This window comes from Cricetulus griseus, assembly GCF_003668045.3.
Source record: "Cricetulus griseus strain 17A/GY chromosome 1 unlocalized genomic scaffold, alternate assembly CriGri-PICRH-1.0 chr1_0, whole genome shotgun sequence".
Lineage (NCBI taxonomy): Eukaryota > Metazoa > Chordata > Mammalia > Rodentia > Cricetidae > Cricetulus > Cricetulus griseus.
The window spans coordinates 66,372,317-66,390,002 of record NW_023276806.1 but is presented as its reverse complement, the minus strand read 5'-3'; the positions used below and the strand labels follow the sequence as shown (position 1 = coordinate 66,390,002).

Sequence of the window (17,686 nt, the reverse complement as noted above, 5' to 3'; positions counted from 1 at the left end):
ATTTCCTTGAGAAAAGGTCTCTCATTAAACCTGGAGTTAGACTAGTGGCCAGCATTCCCAGCCATCATCCTGCTTCCCCATATAGTGTTAGGGTTACAAGTGCTTGTGGCCATGCCTGGGGTTTCATGTGGGTGCAGGGGATTTGAGCTCAGGCCCTCCCCTCCCCCTCCCTCCCTCCATGCCTGTTTGGTAAGCACTCTGATCTGCTGAGTCATTTTCCTTTAAAATTTTTTTAAACTTATTTTTATTTATTTATTTATTATTATTATTACTTTTGTTTTGCTTTTTTGGGACAGGGTTTCTCTGTGTAAGAGTCCTGGCTGTCTTGGAACTTGCTTTGTAGATCAGGCTGGCCTCGAACTCAGAGATCCTCCTGCCCCTGTGCTGGGAGGGATTAAAGGCATGTGCCACCACCACCCATTAAAAAGGTTTTTAAAATTTAACTTAAATGAATGTGTATGGTGTTTTGCTTGCCTGATGTCTGTGTACCAAGTGGGTATCAGATACCCTGGAACTAGAGTTACAGATGGTTTGTGAGCCACCATATGGCTCCGGACCCATGTCCTCTGGAAGAACAGCCAGTACTCTTAACCACTGAGCTATCCCTCTTTTCTTTTTAGCCAATAGTCTATTTTAATGTTTCCCCCCCAAAAGGTAGACTAGAACAGATAAGAAAACAGGTGTCAGTTGGGTGTGGTGGTGCACACCTAAGATCCAGGCATTCTTGGGATAGAAGCAGGCGGATCTCTGTGAGTTCAAGGCCAGTCTGGTCTATAGAGTGACTTCCAGGACAGCTGGGGCTACACAGAGAAACCGAGTCTTGCAAAACCCACAGATCAACCAATCAATCAATCAGTCAGTCAGTCAATCACCCAGGTGTCCAGCAGGAACAGTGTGAATCAAAGTGTGCTTGGCTGTCTTTGGAAACATCTATAGACCTCAATATCTGGAGAGTTTACCCCAGGAGTCATTCATTATGCTATAGCCACCAGCAGTAAAATGCATTTATATTCATATTCAAAGTGTGCTCGGAATCACCAGATCACTGATTCTGGCAGCTGCCCACTGAAGCCAGCAGTACCAGTGAAGCTGGCCTCATTTTGCAGAGTGCAGTTGAGCTTAAGAGGCCAAGTGAGGGAGATGGCATGGAAAGATTCTAAGAGGTCTGGCCTTCCTGTCCCTGTGCTGTTCCTCTTCCATCAACTCACAGGGCCTCTAATACCCTCATCCTCAGAACAGAATTGTGTGAACTGTGGAGATCATTCCAACAGACATGAGCTTTCTGTACCTAAGTTTTCAGAACCATGCCGAATGACAGAAGTGGCAGATTCTATTTGGTTTGAGTCAGATATGTAGCTAGACTAGAGTAAGGGGTTACCTTACAGAACAGGGTAAGAGTCTGGCTACACCTCCTTGAAGACAGGCAGGTATGGAAGCCACTCAGGGAGATTTCCCAGGATGAAGGCAAAGGGCTGGCATGTTTATGTTTAGGCATTTATAGCAGGTTGGGGAAAGTGGGAAATGGTGAGACAATAGGAAGAGAAGGGAATTTTGGGTAGGGAAGGAATGGTATGTCAGGTCACTTGAGGGATGGGCGGGTCCTACAAATACCTGTGTGGCCTGCCAGTGTGTAAGAACTGCTCTCCTGCTCACAGCTGGATGGAGGTGTGCTTGAAGGAGGAGCTTCCTTCCCCAGTAGAGCTGGAGGAGAGCCTCCGGAATGGAGTGCTACTGGCCAAGCTGGGCCACTGTTTTGCACCCTCTGTGGTCCCCCTGAAGAAGATCTATGACATGGGACAGCTGCAGTACCAGGTGGGCACAGTGTAATTAATCCCCCTGCCATCTCTCCCTCCCATGAAGCTCTTCTCAAAGCTATAAGGGTATGGTGACCATGTGACTTAGGAGTCCACACATGATCACTTTTGAGGCTGAAAAGCAGAACAATAATTGTACTGGGGAAGAAGACATTCACCAGTGTCTCGCCAGGTGGGTGCTCTGCTAACAGCTGAGCACTGCTGCATGGGTCTTAAGATGCCCTGAGGTACAAATGGCCTGGAGAGTTTTCTAGTCTCAGTGCACACACTTGTGGGCTTTGCGACCCTAAAGGGCCTTTCTGGGCCTGTGTCCCTTTTCTGTACTCTAGCCAGCCCAAACCCCCTGTCCTATGCCTGCTTGGAAGCCTTCTGCACCACCCTCCCCTGTGCCAGCCATCCCATTGTCTAGCTGGCTCAACCATTCCTGGTGGGGTTTCAGCTGTTTTTCTGTTCCATAGGCAGGGGATCCACAGGGTGGGGTCCTTTGGCTCCGCCTACACTTCCTCCATGAATCTTTAAGCTGATATCTGGGTTCCACCCATAGGGAGCCCTGAGAACTATAAAAACAGTCTCTCTTTTCTCCCTTTCAGGCAACTGGCTTGCATTTCCGTCACACAGACAACATCAACTTTTGGCTTTCTGCAGTAGCCCACATCGGTCTGCCTTCGGTAAAACGGGATGCTAAAATGATTATCTGTCTGCTCTAAGAGAACAGTTCCTTGGGGCTCTGTGCCACCAACGCCCGGCAGGTTTCAGTTCTTAAGTTGCTAAAGTTGCTTCTACAGATCAGAGGTCTCTATGGGCCTCGGCCTCACTGGGTCCTCCCTGGGAATATGTCAGCTCCCCAGCACATCACGTATGTGGTGGAAATCTCAGGTCAAGGACCAGGCTTATGGAGGCTGAGTGCCTGGGGCCTGTTTTTCCTGGAGGTTATAGCCTGCATCCTGTAGCCTCTGAGGTCTCATCTGGTGGTCAACTAACTCTGGATACTCTGTGACTATGTGCCTGGCTGTGTTGGCTTAGTAAGCCTCTTTTACATGGTGCTGGATGGGGATGGTTATAGAAACTGACTTAGAAGCCTGGGCTGTGGGTGCTCACAGCTCGGCTTGAAGAGAGAGGTGCATTGCTCAGTCCAGGCCTCCTGTCTCACACCAGCTGGGTGGTGTACTTACTGCACTACCCTCCTCTCTGCTGTCCTTCTCAATGTGCAGCAAAGGTCTGGTTTCTCCTCTAGATTTTCCTCCCAGAAACCACGGACATCTATGACAAAAAGAATATGCCTCGGGTGATCTATTGCATTCATGCTCTCAGGTGAGACATCCTTGACTTTAGTTAACCAGGTTCCTCTAGGTCAGTGGTTCCCAGGCTTCCTAATGCTATGGCCCTTTAATATCATTCCCCAATTGTAAAATTGTTTCATTGCTAGTTTATAACCGTAATTTTTGCTACCGTTATGAATTGTAATGCAAATATCTCTATTTTCTGTTCATCTTAGGTGACCCCATGAGAGGGTCATTTGATCCTTAAAGGGGTTGCATGCAGCTCACTGATTGAGAACCACTGCTCTAGGTAGATCAATCCATAGATGGATCAATCAGTAGTAATAAATATAATAGAAAGGAGTGAGGGTAGCCAAATGAGCAGTTTTGGAGAGGGTGAGATTTTAGATCTGTATGGATGTTTACATTCGTGTGTCTATTTGTGGGCACATTTATGTGTGAGCCTTGTAAATGAAGGAACAACGGGATAAAGTCCTTAGCTTGTGATGAGACATGAATGAATCAGAACCAGGATCCATCAAGAGCATCATGTGCAAACCACTTATTACAATCAGGGAAGGCTACTTGGCTCTATTCACAGGCAGGTATACCAGTTGGCTGAATCGTAGAATGGGACTGGCCAGTTCCTGTGTCCACTACACCATCTCTCCATGCTTTCCCTTCCCATGCCCTTCTTTGTCTCCATTCCTGACTTCAGCAGCTTTGTTTGCTGTAATCTTCTTGACCGTCTCTACCTTGTGAGGTGACGCACGCTCCACAGTGCGTCCTCTGTGGAGCCATTACAGTTACAGAGACTCCCTATGGCATCTTATTCCCATTCAGTAGCTCTCTCCTTGCCTGGTAATCCCTGTGTGCTAGAGTGACTTGAGGACAAGTGCTAAGTGCTCTTCACCTCTGGGTCTCCATTGTAATTTTACACGTTGTGGACAAGGTGTGAAAATCAGATCCCAGCGTGACCTGATACCTTCCATTCTTCCCAGTCTCTTCCTCTTCCGGCTGGGATTGGCCCCTCAGATCCGTGACCTGTATGGGAAAGTGAAGTTCACAGGTAAGCCAGCTCCTTCCTCTTGTCCATAGACTAAGCAGGGGTGTGGGGGTTCTGAGCCTAATGAAGAACACTTCTGATACCATTGCAGCCGAGGAACTCAGCAACATTGCCTCTGAACTGGCCAAATATGGCCTCCAGTTACCAGCCTTCAGCAAGATCGGAGGCATCTTGGCCAATGAGTTTTCAGCTGATGAGGCGGCAGGTAGGGCTCTGCCCTAGAGTAGGACTTGGGAGCATGGGGCAGGGTGTGGGCAGGGGGGGGCATGAGATGGGGTGACAACAAGCCTTATGGCCCTTGGATGGGCTCTGGCATCTCTCATATCCACAGGCAGATGGGTCAGCTAGCTGTGTTCTGGTCTGGGTCCTTTCTGGCTTCCTGACCTTGTTCTCCCGCCCCTGTAAGTCCATGCAGCCGTTCTTGCCATCAACGATGCGGTGGAGCGAGGGGTGGTGGAGGACACTCTGGCTGCCTTGCAGAATCCTAATGCTCTTCTGGGGAATCTTCGGGAACCTTTGGCAGCTGTCTACCAAGAGCTGCTGGCCTTAGCCAAGATGGAGAAGGCTGCCAATGCCAGGAACCACGTAAGGAGAAGCCTTGGAATACACAAGCCAATAAGTTGAGAGGCTGGGGAGTCTCAAGGAACTAGGACTGCAGTTTGTCCTGCTTTCAAAGATAGACCTGTGACTCTAGAGAAGTGGAGAGGAGCCTGAGTAATGTCTGTTGAGCAAGAAGGCTGGAGAAGGGTCTGGGGGGCTGAAGTGGCTCTGGAATGAAGCATGAGATGAGACGAGACTGGGGATCCATGGGCTGATTGGCTTAACTCTCGGTGCCAGTGATTAGACCCCATTTTCTCCTCAGGGTCCTAAGCAGACCGGTCTTTGGGCCTGGCTGTTGGTCTGCAGAAGTGAGTGTGACAAGGATAGGGAGGAAGGTTGCACTGTGTCCCCAAGTCTCTTTCTGCATCTCACCTTTGCAGGATGATGGTCAAGAACAGGACATCTATGAGTCCTGCCTCACCCAGGCAGAGATCCAGGGCCACATCAACCTTGCCAACGGTAAGAGATGACCGGGAAAGCCTGGGAAACTTGGAGATGGGGGCTTAAATAAGCCCCATGGCCTTATGTGAACCAGACCCTGCCCTAGGGAAAGATCATAGGCCAGGGATTATATGCCCTGCTCTCCAGCCACAACAAAGAGGTTCATACCAGGCAGCTCCTGTGGGAATGGAAAATTAAGACAGAGGCAAATGGATGGGCCTTTCAACTCCCAGGGCTGGGGGTGGATGCTTGGATTAGGGTCCTTCAAGAGGGAAGGATAGCTAAGGAGTAATACCACACACCTGTGATCCCAGCAGTCAGGAGGCTAAGGAAGGAAGATTAAGAGTTCAAGGACTCACAGGGTCACATTGCGGAAGGAAACAGGAAGAAAAAAGGACGTATGAGGGGAGATGGAGCAGGGAAGATGGTGTTTGCCTGCTAGGACCAGGGTATTCTCAAGGTCTGGGGCAGTGAGAAGGCAGGACCAAGAGGAAGATGTAGGCTGGACCACATGAGCTCCCTGTGTCTGTGGGAGGCAGAAAAAGGCAGGTTCTCAGGGGATGGGAAGAGTAGGCTTTCACACACTTGGAGTTTTGCTGTTTTTCAGTCCAGGGGGCTCTAGAAGTTGTTGATGATGCTCTGGAGAGACAGAGCCCCGGGGCCTTGCTTGAGGCCCTTCAAGACCCTGTCCTGGCCCTGCAAGGGGTGAGAAGAGACGTGGCTGGCTGGTACCTGGAACAGCTGAGTTCAGACAGAGAGCAGAAGTCACAGGTCAGGCTCTGGCTAGCACCTGTCTGCCTGTAGGGTGGAGAATGCTCTAACATACATATCATCCCTGATTCCATGTTTAAATCTGAATCACCCACCAAAGCATAGTGGACCAGGCTGTCTGGTCTGCATAGGGTCCTTCAGACTGAGAGGAAAGGACCAGACCAGTCCATTAAGTAATCATATACTTCTCATTGCTGAATTGGGGGTCTTGATTTATCAACTTTATTTTCAATGCCTTGACCCCCTCCCTTACATTTTTCATGTGTATGTGTCTGTGGCATGGGTATATATGTATATATGTATGCTCACATGGGGGAGGCAAATGTGTGAGCATGTGTGTGGAAGGCCCAAAGTTGATGTCAAGAATCATCTGAAACCACTCCTCCACCTTATTCACTGAGGCAGGTTCTCTTAATTGAATCCAAAGCTCACCAGTATAGCTAGTCTTACTAGCCAGCTTGATCTGGGAATCCCATCTTTGCATTTAAGGCTGGAATTACAGGCAAGACTTATATGGATTCTGGAGAGTGACTCTCCAGTCCTCTTGCTTACATGGGAAGCACTTTAGCGAGGGAACCATCTCTCCAGCCCTTAATGCACTAGTTTTCTGTTTGATGTTGTTTTTTTTAAGTTACCACTTTTTCCTTTTTATGTTGGGGAATGTATTTTTTTAGAAAGATTTATTATGTATACAGTGTTCTGCCTGCATGTATGCCTGCAGGTCAGAAGAGGGCATCAGATCGCAGTATAGATGGTTATGAGCCATCATGTGGTTGTTGGGAATTGAACTCAGAACCTCTGGAAGAACAGCCAGTGTTCTTAACCTCTGAGCCATCTCTCCAGCCCCGTGTTTGTGTTTGATGTTATTTATACTTGCATTTAGTCTGTTGTTAATTTAGATGTGTGCTGGATTATAGAAAAAAAAAAAAAAAAAAAAGATGGGTAGGCCAAGTTCTTCTGCCTGGAGGGAGAGACAGGACCGAGTCCTAGCAGCTCCTAATGCACATTCATAGCCCAGGAACTCTCTTCTATTGTAACCCTGCCCTCTTACAGGAGCTAGGCTTCATGAAGCTTCTAGAAAAGGAGGAGATCCAGGCCGGGGTGGCTGCAGCCAATGAGAAGAGCGACCAAGAGCAAGCCAGTAAGTCATCTCCCTCCAGGTGGGGGTTGGAGCTCTGCTGGCTCTTGGTAGTGTATCTTGCCCCTTTACTGGCATATGTATTGGACAAGGCAAACTGCTGTCTAGTTCCAAGCCTAGCAACGAACCTTACCCTTCATATCCTCTGCCCTCTGCACCCCCTGGAGGGACACATCAAATAAAAGATAATGACATCTTGCTGCTATCCAGGACTAGGCGCCTTCTGGGGAGTTTGCCTATAATTTTGTTTCTGCCCGTTTATATTTCTTTGACTTCTGAAATGTGACTTCTCAGGTGAGGAAAAAACACATTCTAATTCATTGTCCTTTAAAAAGACATTGTAGGGCTGGAGAGATGGCTCAGCAGTTAAGAGCACTGACTGCTCTTCCAGAGGTCCTGAGTTCAATTCCCAGCACCCACATGGTAGCTCACAACCACCTTAAATAAGGTCTGTTGCCCTCTGCTGGCATGCAGGCAGAAGACTATGCATAATAAATAAATAAATAAATAAATAAATAAATAAATAAATAAATAAAAAGACATTGTATGTAGGGCTGGAGAGATGGTTCAGTGGCTAAGAGCTGGTGTTGCTCTTGCAGAGGACCTGGTTCAGTTCTTAGTACCCGCATGGTGGTTCACAATCATCTGTAACTCCAGTTCCAGGGGATCCAAACTGGATCTGAGGACTTTTCTGACCTCTGCTGGCATGAGGTGCACATGGTACACACACACACACACACACACACACACACACACACACACACACACACACACACACACACATATGCAGGCAGAACAATCTTACACGGATGATAAAAGAAACCTAAAAAATCAAAACAATAAAAATTAGGTGCAAATATAACTGTATTCAAGGTTGAGTGAAGACAACTAGAGTGCTGGGGCAGCTACAGGGTCTGTAGCTAGGCCTGACTCGACTCAGCTTTGCCTCCATGTCAGGTTTGAAGTCACTCAGTCACCATTTGTTTACCTCTGTCAGTTTGCAGCCTCCTCTAGACTGCTCCTGGCTGCTGCCTGCCCTATGAGCCCACTTCAGTCCTAATTGTTGTTGCCAGAGTGATCTTGGTACAGATCTCTCTGTAGGAAAGCTTCAGCTCTCCATTCTTGGCTTGTTTTTATTTTGTTTTTTTGTTTGTTTGTTTGTTTGGTTTTGGTTTTGGTTTTGGTTTTTCGAGACAGGGTTTCTCTGTGTAGCCTGGCACTCGCTCTGGAGACCAGGCTGGCCTCAAACTCACAGAGATCCACCTGCCTCTGCCTCCGGAATGCTGGGTGAGCCACCAACGCCAGGTTTGTTTTGTTTTTTGTGATATGATCTTACTGTGTAGCTCAAGCTGGCCTGGAGCACAATGTGATACTGTTGCCTTAGCCTCTCAACCGCTAACTCTGAGTGTTTCCTTTACTGGTGTGAGCCACCACACCCAACTGGCTCTTCCATTATTTTGCTATTCTGGGCAGTGTTGGTGCACACACCTTTAATCCCAGCTCTCAGGAGGCAGAGGCAGGTGGATCTCTGTGAGTTCAAGGCAGCCTGGTTTACAGAGTGGGTTCCAGGACAGCTAGAGCTACACAAAGAAATCCTGTCTTATGTGCGGCTGTGTGGGCACTAGGAACTGAACTGCGCCCGAGGCAGCAAGTGTTCTTAGCTGCTGAGCCATCTCTAGCCCTGCTCTTTATCCCACACTTTGGTTCCATGCCCTGCCCTGGCAGATGAGGACTTCTGGGTGTTCTCCCTTGCTTTTCAGCTTACATTTCACCACCCAGGCTGCTCCTCCTTGCTTCCTTCTCAGCCCCTGGGCTCTGAGCCTCTGACTGACATTTCTCCCACATTTCACCTGTCAGAAGCAGGTGGAAATGTCTGCAGAGCTGTCTCCAAGGCTTCTCTGTAAAGTTGTCTGCTTGCTCCGAGTCAGAACCCCTCCTCCTCAGCACTGCCATAGCACTGGGGTGGGGCCACTTCTAGCATGGCCTCAACAGCTGGGCGCTGGCTGTAGGTCTTCTCATACCCTTATTCCTCCCCACAAGATTGTGTGCTCCATTTCTGCTGGCCCCAGAGTATATAAACTCTAACCACACTTGTGTGCTATGGCCCCTTTTAGCTTCCTCTACCCACTGTAGTGTAAATGGAGCTGGCTCTTCATTCCTCTGCACTGTCACTAAGGTTTGGTCCCCAGAGCCCTTTGACTTACTTCATCTTAGTTATGCACCATTTCCACCTGTCAATCTTGTGCTCACTGCCTTAGGAACTCACCGCTTCTGTGACAGCCACTTTCTGTTGCATTCTAAGCTATGCAACTCCTGGGCCCAACTCACTGCCTTTCACAGAGCCCTTCTCTCCCTCTCTTTTGGTTATTTGAAACAGAATTTCACTGTGTAGCCCTAGCTGTCCTGAAACTCACTCTGTAGGTCAGGCTGGCCTTAAACTCACAGAGATTAAAGACATGCCCCACCACTGCCTTGTCAGAGTCTCTCTTTAAAGTGCCCCATAGCCTTTCCTCTGGAACATTTAGAAATGCATTTTGAATCTAGTAGAATGGCTTTCTAGAAGTGTTACAAAACCATTTCCCTTAGCAGTCCCAGCAGAGCCTAGTTGGTAAAGATAACAGGGAACACTCAGCCCAAGTGATTTCTTGCTGTTCTCCTCTGCAGTGCTCCAGGCTGTGTGGAGAATCAACAGAGCCATCCAGAGGGAAGTGGCCACTGACACTGTGAAGGAGCTCATGTGCCCTGAAGCCCAACTACCCCAAGTGTACCCCTTCGCCTCTGCTGTGTACCAGCAGGAGCTGTCTGTGCTTCAGAAGCAGCAGCAGAGGGTAAGTTCTGGGGGTCCCAAGCAGCTTGGGGAGTGGCCAGAAATTAGGATGGGAAGGTCTGCTTCCTAGGATCGTTATGGCAGCCAGTAGCACTGCACACACTTGGTGCAGACAGCAGCCTTGCCTTAGAGCTAAGAAGAGGGTTGCAGAAGTTGAGTGCCTGCCTGCTCATCAGACTAGCAGCACTGTGACTGAATTCAGAGCTGAACATAACTGGCAGGACATGCTTTAACCACAAGGCTGCCCCACCTCACTCCTGTCCACACAGCTCTTCTGATACCAAGGTATGAGCTTTGCTTATGGTCGTCCCTGTCAGCTGCAGGAGTGAGAATACACCCAAGGGGCTAGGCAGAGATAGAAGAGTAAATGGTGTAGCTGGAAGATGATTTTACAGCAGTGACCAGGAAAATGGAGTAAGCAGTAAGTTGGGAAGACTCCCTAGAAGAGACTCCATAGTGAATCCCCCCTCCCCCCTGGCAGCAGGTGTTCATAGAGCATTTACTTCAGACATGACCTGCACACAGCATTGGCTTCAACACTGGTACCATGACAGCAGCTGAGTAACAGGAGAGCAGCACAGAAATATAAGAGGTGAAAGCATAGTGCTGAAGGCTGTAGGCCTGGGAGGCCTGAGTTCAAATCATGCTCTGCTACTTCTTAGATATTGACAGTTCATTTACTTTCTCTGCTTCTCAGTTTTTTTTTTGTAAATGGTACCAACCACATAGGATTGTTTCAAGGGCTCTGTGAGTTAGCACATGTGCTTTGAGAAGTGCCTAGCATGTAAGTTTTAGCTGTCATTGTTGCTGTTTGCAGCTCTCCTAGTAGAATCCAGGAAGCATGCTCCAGAAAAAGAGAGCAGCCTAAGCAGATATTTGAAGGGAAACAGAGAGAAAGTGGCTTGGAAAATGGGGCCAGGGCCTCATGGTGTGCAGCATAGCATGAGATGGCCACTTGGTCTTCTCTGCCCAGAGCCCTATGAAGTTCTATCCCTGTCTGACTCTCTCTCTCTCTCTGTGTCTCTCTGTCTCTGTCTCTGTCTCTGTCTCTGTCTCTCTCTCTCTGTCCTTTTTGGCTTTTTGAGAGACAGGATCTTATATACCTCATGCTGGCCTTGAACTTGTTATATAGCTGATTTTCCCACCTCTGAGTGCTGGGATTAAAGGCGTGTGCCACCATCACCCGGCTCATGCAGTTCTGTTCTTGATACAATATGGGACCAGAAGGCTGTTGGCAGAAGTCACATGTTGAGTGTGGGCTCTGCAGTCAGGCAGCTCCCTTCATTTAACCACATAGCTATGGGCTTGGCTGGGAAATGGGGCTATTAATGGTACATACCTCATTTGGCTTGTTATGGAAATTAATACAATACTGTGTGTAGTCTTCATGATTGTGTTTACAGTAAACATCCCCATGTATAAAGTATGAATGTTGTTGGTGAATGAATGCATCCTGGGTGTTGAGCATGAGTAGTGTTAGTGGATCAATGTGTCCCAGATGTGTCCCAGGTGTTGAGCATGAATGGTGTTGTGGAGTAAATGGAACTCCTGGAACTTGGGAATGGAGATGGACTGTTGGAGAGCTTGGGGTGGGCTGGCTCCAGCAGTTCCCCCAACTCCCCTTAACTCTCTCCTCTACAGGAGCTGAGCCAGGAAGAGCTCTTTGTGGCTGTGGAGATGCTGTCAGCTGTGGTTCTCATTAACCGTGCTCTGGAAGCGAGGGATGCCTGTGCCTTCTGGGACAATCTGGTGAACCCTGCTACGGGCTTGGCCCAGGTAGAAGAAGAAAATGCTCAACGGTGAGTGAGAAAGTTTTAGCCACATATCCGAAGTGAGGGGATGGCATGAATGTGGCAGGCACTGGACAGTAGCCTTCTGTCTGACCCCCATTCTTGGTCCTGGCCCCCTGGTCCTGCTCACAGTGGCCCCTGCTGTGTCTCTTTCCCAGGGGAGGAGTGCATGATCATCCCATTTCCTCTTCATTTTTTTCGGAGCAAATGTTGAGTGCCTACACACTGCCAGATGCCATTCTAGGTGTGGAAAATAGTGACTAAACCAAATCCCCGCTCTTGGCAAACATATACACAAGCAGGAGTTATGATTGGACGGGTTCAGAGCTATGGGGCCAAACAAAACAGGACTGCGGCTGGGGCAGTTTTCCTATTCACACAATGTAGTTATAGATGGCTTTTGAGGAAGAGCTATTCCCATGATGCCCTTCAGGACAGGAGAGTGTCCTAGGTGCACTCACAGAACATCAGGAAGAGCTTGGGAATAGCTCAGTGGTGAGTGCCTGCATGGCATGTCTGAGGATCTGGGTTTAACTCCCTGGTGTCCCAAACAAAACAAAAGGAAGCCAGAGTGGACAAATGGAGTGAGGCAGGGAAGGAGTGGGCTAGCAGTGACCAGCCCATGTCCTCAATCATGGAAGGAGCCCGTCTGACCTGCTTTACCAAGATCACTCTGGCTGTGCTGAGGCTGCACCACAGGGCCTGGGCCAGGCAGAGCAGCAGGGATGCCTTTTAGGAACACTGCTTCCCCCGAGGTGGGAGCAGCAGGAGTGGGAAGAAGATGGCAGCGTGTAAATGTATTCTGAAAGCAGAATTGGTGGCAGAGGGAATGAGTGGGAGCTGACTCCACAGATGTTTATCCAGAAGGGACAGGCTGAGGCACAAAGATAGACTGAGGGGGTCGGGAGTTCAGATGTAAGCGAGGGTATCTGAGACCCTGACTGGCATTCTGGGGTAGGGGGATCCTCAGCAGTCCCCAGGGCCCCTGAAGGATGGAAGTATGCTTTGGGATTCATTAGTGTAAGTCATTAATGGCCTGGTGAGTGGCTGAGATCTGGGGTAAGAGCAAGGAGGGAAAAGATGACTGAAGCTTAAAGAGCTCTGTACTCCACACAGGGGGCTCAGAATAAAGGGAGAAGACACCTGGAAATTAAGGTGGTCTAGGGAGAAGCCAACTCAAAGCTTTCTCCACTTGTGACTGTGTGCTCATGCCTCTCCTTTCTCTGCTGCTAGTTACTTTGATGCCCTGGTAAAGGTGCAACGGCTTCAAGGAATGGATAGAGCCTTCCTGAGCTGGAATGACCTACAGGCTGCCGTGTGCCAGGTCAATGCACAGGTCCAGGAAGAAACAGATCGTGAGTATTTCCCTCGGGCAGCCTTTCCCTTAGTCTTGAGTTTGGGGCTGCTGCTCATGGAGATGTCTCCCTCAGAGGTCCTCGCCATCAGCCTCATCAATGAGGCTCTGGACCAGGGCTATCCTGAAAAGACTTTGTCTGCCCTGCTGCTTCCAGCGGCTGGCCTGGAAGATGTCAGCCTTCATGTTGCTCCTCGGTATCATCTCCTCCTAGTGGCAGCCAAGAGGAAGAAAGCCAAGGTAAGGTTAGGGATAGATGGCTGGATTAGACACTACAGCAATCGGATCAGTCTTGGGCACAGCTGTGCCCAGCATGTACTCTGAAACTGTTTCAGCCTAGTGGATACAGACTCTGAACCAGGTGAGGCACAGGCAGGATTTGACTGTCATGGCAAAGTGTGGACTTGATTCCAGGACAGTATGGGAAAAGGGCAGGCCTGGGAATCAGGTTACTGGATTTCCCCCTCTGATCTGCAATGGCCACCTGGTGTTGGGCAATCCCTCAGTATCCCTGGAGTGTGTGTACTTATCTGTAAAACTCTACACGCTCTGCCGAGGCACCTCGTGGTGCAAACCCAACAAGCTAACAATGGAGCAGAGAATTTGAACTGAGGTACCCTGAGTTGTGTGGCAGCAGAATGAAGCTGAGACCTGGGGCCCTGAGCCCAATGATTGAGCTTGCATCCTGCAGTCTCACCCGGTAGCATTGCCCAGCCTCCCTGTGCTACCATTTCCCCCTACAAACCCTTGGCCGGAACCAGCTTAACTTACAGTTGTTGGGTTTGAGTAAAGTACCATGGCAGGAGTACTAGCCAGCATTTATTAAGTTTTCACTCTGTGCCAAGTATTGCTTGATGTGTCTTACATGAGACTGGAGAGCTGACTCAGTGGTTGAGTGCTTGATGCTGTTCCAGAGAGTGTGAGTTCAGTTCCCAACACCCACTTCAGGTGGCTCACAGCCCCAGAAACAGGGCATCCAATACCCTCTTCAGGGCACTTGCACTCACATGCACACACCTCCACACAGATATACACATATACACATAATTAAAAATGAAGCCCTTAGAGCCCCTGTCGAGGGCCCTACCCTGCTTGGGGAGTGGAGGGGGGCGAGAAGGGGGTTGGGGGGGAAGGGAGAGGGAGAAGGGATTGACATGTGAAGCAAGCTTGTTCCTAATTTGAACTAATAAAAAATAAAATAAAATAAAAAAATAAAGCCCTTAAAAAATTAATTCATGCCAGGCATTGGTGGCGCACGCCTTTAATTCCAGAACTCGGGAGGCAGAGGCAGGTGGATCTCTGTGAGTTCGAGGCCAGCCTGGTCTACAGAGTGCCAGGATAGGCTCCAAAGCTACACAGAGAAACCCTTTCTCAAAAAACCAAAATAAATAAATAAATAAATAAATAATAATTCATAGGAACAGTACCTGATAGCTCATACCTGCAGTGAGTCTGAGGTTGGCCTGGCCTACAGACCGTTAGAAAGAAAAGACAGCGGGCAGGCAGGCGGGCGGGCACCTGACACACAATGCTTAATACAATGTTAGTTTACAGAGTCCACTGATTTGGTTGGGTTTAGATTGACCGTAGCAGGCACAGGCTTCCTTGACCTGTGTGCACAGTCTCCCTACTATTTTTTGGTGGCAAGTAATATGTAGCCAGGAGACATACAGTCAGGGCCAGGATCTGGCTGAGGACTGTGAACTGAGGTAGAGGGAGATAGGGAGGGCTGTGGGGTATATGTCCCCAGGTGTGGCTGAGGCACAAAGGCCAGCAATAGAGCTGTCAGAACATGCTGGATACTGAGGGTACAAAAGCTGTAGAGAGCCCCAAGGCCAAGCTGAGCTGATACTCAGACTTGGAAAGCAGAGTAAGGAAAGAGCCTTCCGAGTCTGGCAGTCATCCAAGGGCACTGTGGGGTCATGACTCCACAGGGCAGGGAGAAGGGAGCAGAGAAAGCCTTGTCTGCTTGTACTTTAGGTCCCTATTGGGCTTATGGGAGCCTCGAGATACCAGTTGGGGTCTTGTGTTTTTTCATATTCTTTTTCCACTTGCCAGGTGACAGGAGATCCTGGGGCTGTACTGTGGCTGGAAGAGATCCGCCAGGGAGTGGCCAGAGCCAATGAGGACACAGACACAGCTCAGAAAAGTAAACAGCCAGACACTGGGAGAGCCGAGTGGAGCCCCACCCCGTCTCACCTTAGCCATGGGAAACAGCTTAGCTTGCTTTCTATTGCTGGATGAACACCATGACTGAAAGCAACTTGGGGAGGAAAGGGTTTATTTTGGGGGAGGGGAGGTTTCTAGACAGGGTTTCTCTGTGGTTTTGGAGCCTGTCCTGGAACTCGCTCTTGTAGACCAGGCTGGTCTCAAACTCACAGAGATCTGCCTGCCTCTGCCTCTGCCTCCCGAGTACTGGGACTAAAGGCGTGCACCACCACCGCCCAGCTGAAAGGGTTTATTCTTACTCTTCCACATCACAGTCTATCCCCTCCATCAGCCATGGCGGCTATGTGTCTCCTGGATCCGGACACACTGGACAGGTCAGGGCTCATGGGAGGGACTCCAGAGGATTGACTTTTCTCTCCTGATGCCCAATCAGTAGCCCTTGGTGTGGCTGCCATCAATCAGGCCATCAAGGAGGGCAAGGCAGCCCAGACAGAGCGGGTGTTAAGGAACCCCAATGTGGCTCTTCGAGGGATAGTTCCTGACTGTGCTGACAGCTACCAGCAGGCCCTGGAAGGAACAGCAGCAAGGAAGCGACGTCCTGGTAATGGCCCTGGCCTAACCTTCCTGCCTGCTGCTTCTCGCCTCCTCTGAGCCTTCTTGGCTCACTTAAGTTTCTACTCAGGGGATACAGCCGCCTTCTGGGTTCAACATGACATGAAGGATGGTACGGCCTACTACTTCCATCTGCAGACCTTCCAGGGCACTTGGGAGCATCCTCCCAGCTGCCACCTCAATACCGCCCATCTGACCTGGGAGGAGATCCAGGTGGGCAGGGTTCCTGCCAGGGTAGGGGACTGTGCATGGGGAGAGGCTCCTACCCACCAAAGGACTCCTGTCTCCACAGTCAGTCATCACCAAGGTCACCTCAGCTCATGACCGCCAACTGCTCTGGAAAGCCAATGTTGGCCTTGTCGTCCAGCTTCAGGCCCGCCTCCGTGGCTTCCTTGTTCGCCAGAAGTTTGCTGAGTGTTCCCACTTTATCAGGACCTTGCTCCCAGCCGTCATCAAGATTCAGGTGGTAGCCTTGGCTTTTCTCCATGCCTATGTGTCCACCCTCCTTCCCTTTCCCTGGGTGGGGTTGGGATGATTCTTGGACCTTTGAGCAGCAGTGATGAAAGGTGTGGACTCTGTAGCTAGATTACCACGGTTAGAAGCCCAACTCCCTGACCTATTGGCCATGTGGCCCTGTAAGCTTACCCTCCTCCCAAAGAAAATGGGAATGGCAGTGCTGCTTTACAGGGTAGTTAGGAAGGTTTAGTAAGACAATGTCTAGAGTGTTTCTGTACAGTAAAAGCAGGACATAAACACCAGTTACTGGCATCATCGACACCACTGGGGATGAGTGAAGTGAGATTCAAACACTTTCCCTGGAGCAGGAGTTGTGAGGAGTGGCTGGGGGCTAGGCAGAAAGGGAGTCCGCCCCTTCCTGTCAGATGTTAGCGACCAACCGATGTGTGGTCCTCTCTAGTGGGCATTCTATTCAGTTCTCCTATCCTGTGCATGGCCCATGGAGTGACTGGGGCAGGAGACTAGCTGGGAAGGTAGCCAGACCACTCTGTGAGCTAGAAATAAGGGACCCTCCCTTGTCAGGTGTGATGTGGAGAGTTCCATGGGAACAACAGCAGTGTAACCCCTTGCAGACCTTGTTGAATAAGCATCCTTGGTGCCTCGTAACTTCAAAGCATGCCCCAGTGCACAGGGCAAGGTTCAGAGATGGAATAGCCATGGTTCTCCCTTTCAAGAACTGGAGTATGGTTGGCATTAGATGTCACAGGAGGGACACAGACAGAGGCAGCCCAGTGCCACCAGCTAATGCCCTGCCTCACTCAGCTTTGGGAAAGTAAGATTCACAGGTGAGGCAGCCTAGATACCCTGAGAGTTTACTGGCTCCTGGAAGCTCTGGTCATCAATGGATCTCCAAAGTTCTCAGCACTGACTAGTCCAGATTGGGGGCATATTTTGGTTTGTTGGTTTTACACTTATATATTTATATTGTATGTATATATGTGTGTATATATAGGCTATGGTATACATTGAGGCCAGAGGACAAGTTACAGGAGTTAGTTCTCTTTTCACCATGTGGGTCCTGGGGGATTGAACTCTGGTATAAGTCATCTCATCAGCTTGGGAGGCATGTTTTTTGTTTTGTTTTCTTTCTTTTTTTTTTTTTTTTTTTTTTTTTTTTTTTTTGCAAAGTCTTTTTTTTTTTAAGATTTTTATTTATTTATCATGTATACAGTCTTCTGCCTGCATGCCAGCAGAGGGCACCAGATCTCATTCAAGGTGGTTGTGAGTCACCATGTGGTTGTTGGGAATTGAACTCAGGACCTCTGGAAGAGCAGTTAGTGCTCTTAACCTCTGAGCCATCTCTCCAGCCCCAGGAAGCATGTTTTTAGG

The 17,686-nt window shown here is 49.3% G+C and overlaps 1 protein-coding gene across 4 annotated transcripts in view; it reads left to right on the top strand.

The window, feature by feature from the left end:
- Iqgap3 (IQ motif containing GTPase activating protein 3) overlaps positions 1–17,686 on the top strand; it is a 38,730-nt gene that overhangs the window by 3,604 nt on the left and 17,440 nt on the right. For all 4 annotated transcript variants that reach the window (XR_003480656.2, XM_027393087.2, XM_027393086.2 and 1 more), the window contains exons 3-19: positions 1,656–1,812; positions 2,405–2,482; positions 3,049–3,125; positions 4,075–4,142; positions 4,231–4,344; positions 4,546–4,724; positions 5,120–5,198; positions 5,788–5,951; positions 7,005–7,092; positions 9,754–9,917; positions 11,558–11,715; positions 12,940–13,061; positions 13,137–13,300; positions 15,119–15,209; positions 15,663–15,830; positions 15,912–16,054; positions 16,134–16,304. Coding sequence is in view for 3 of the 4 variants with exons in the window: in XM_027393087.2 (XP_027248888.1) it covers positions 1,656–1,812; positions 2,405–2,482; positions 3,049–3,125; positions 4,075–4,142; positions 4,231–4,344; positions 4,546–4,724; positions 5,120–5,198; positions 5,788–5,951; positions 7,005–7,092; positions 9,754–9,917; positions 11,558–11,715; positions 12,940–13,061; positions 13,137–13,300; positions 15,119–15,209; positions 15,663–15,830; positions 15,912–16,054; positions 16,134–16,304 (2,185 nt within the window). In the remaining variant the exon portion in view is untranslated. The remainder of the gene's footprint in view (positions 1–1,655; positions 1,813–2,404; positions 2,483–3,048; positions 3,126–4,074; positions 4,143–4,230; positions 4,345–4,545; positions 4,725–5,119; positions 5,199–5,787; positions 5,952–7,004; positions 7,093–9,753; positions 9,918–11,557; positions 11,716–12,939; positions 13,062–13,136; positions 13,301–15,118; positions 15,210–15,662; positions 15,831–15,911; positions 16,055–16,133; positions 16,305–17,686) is intronic.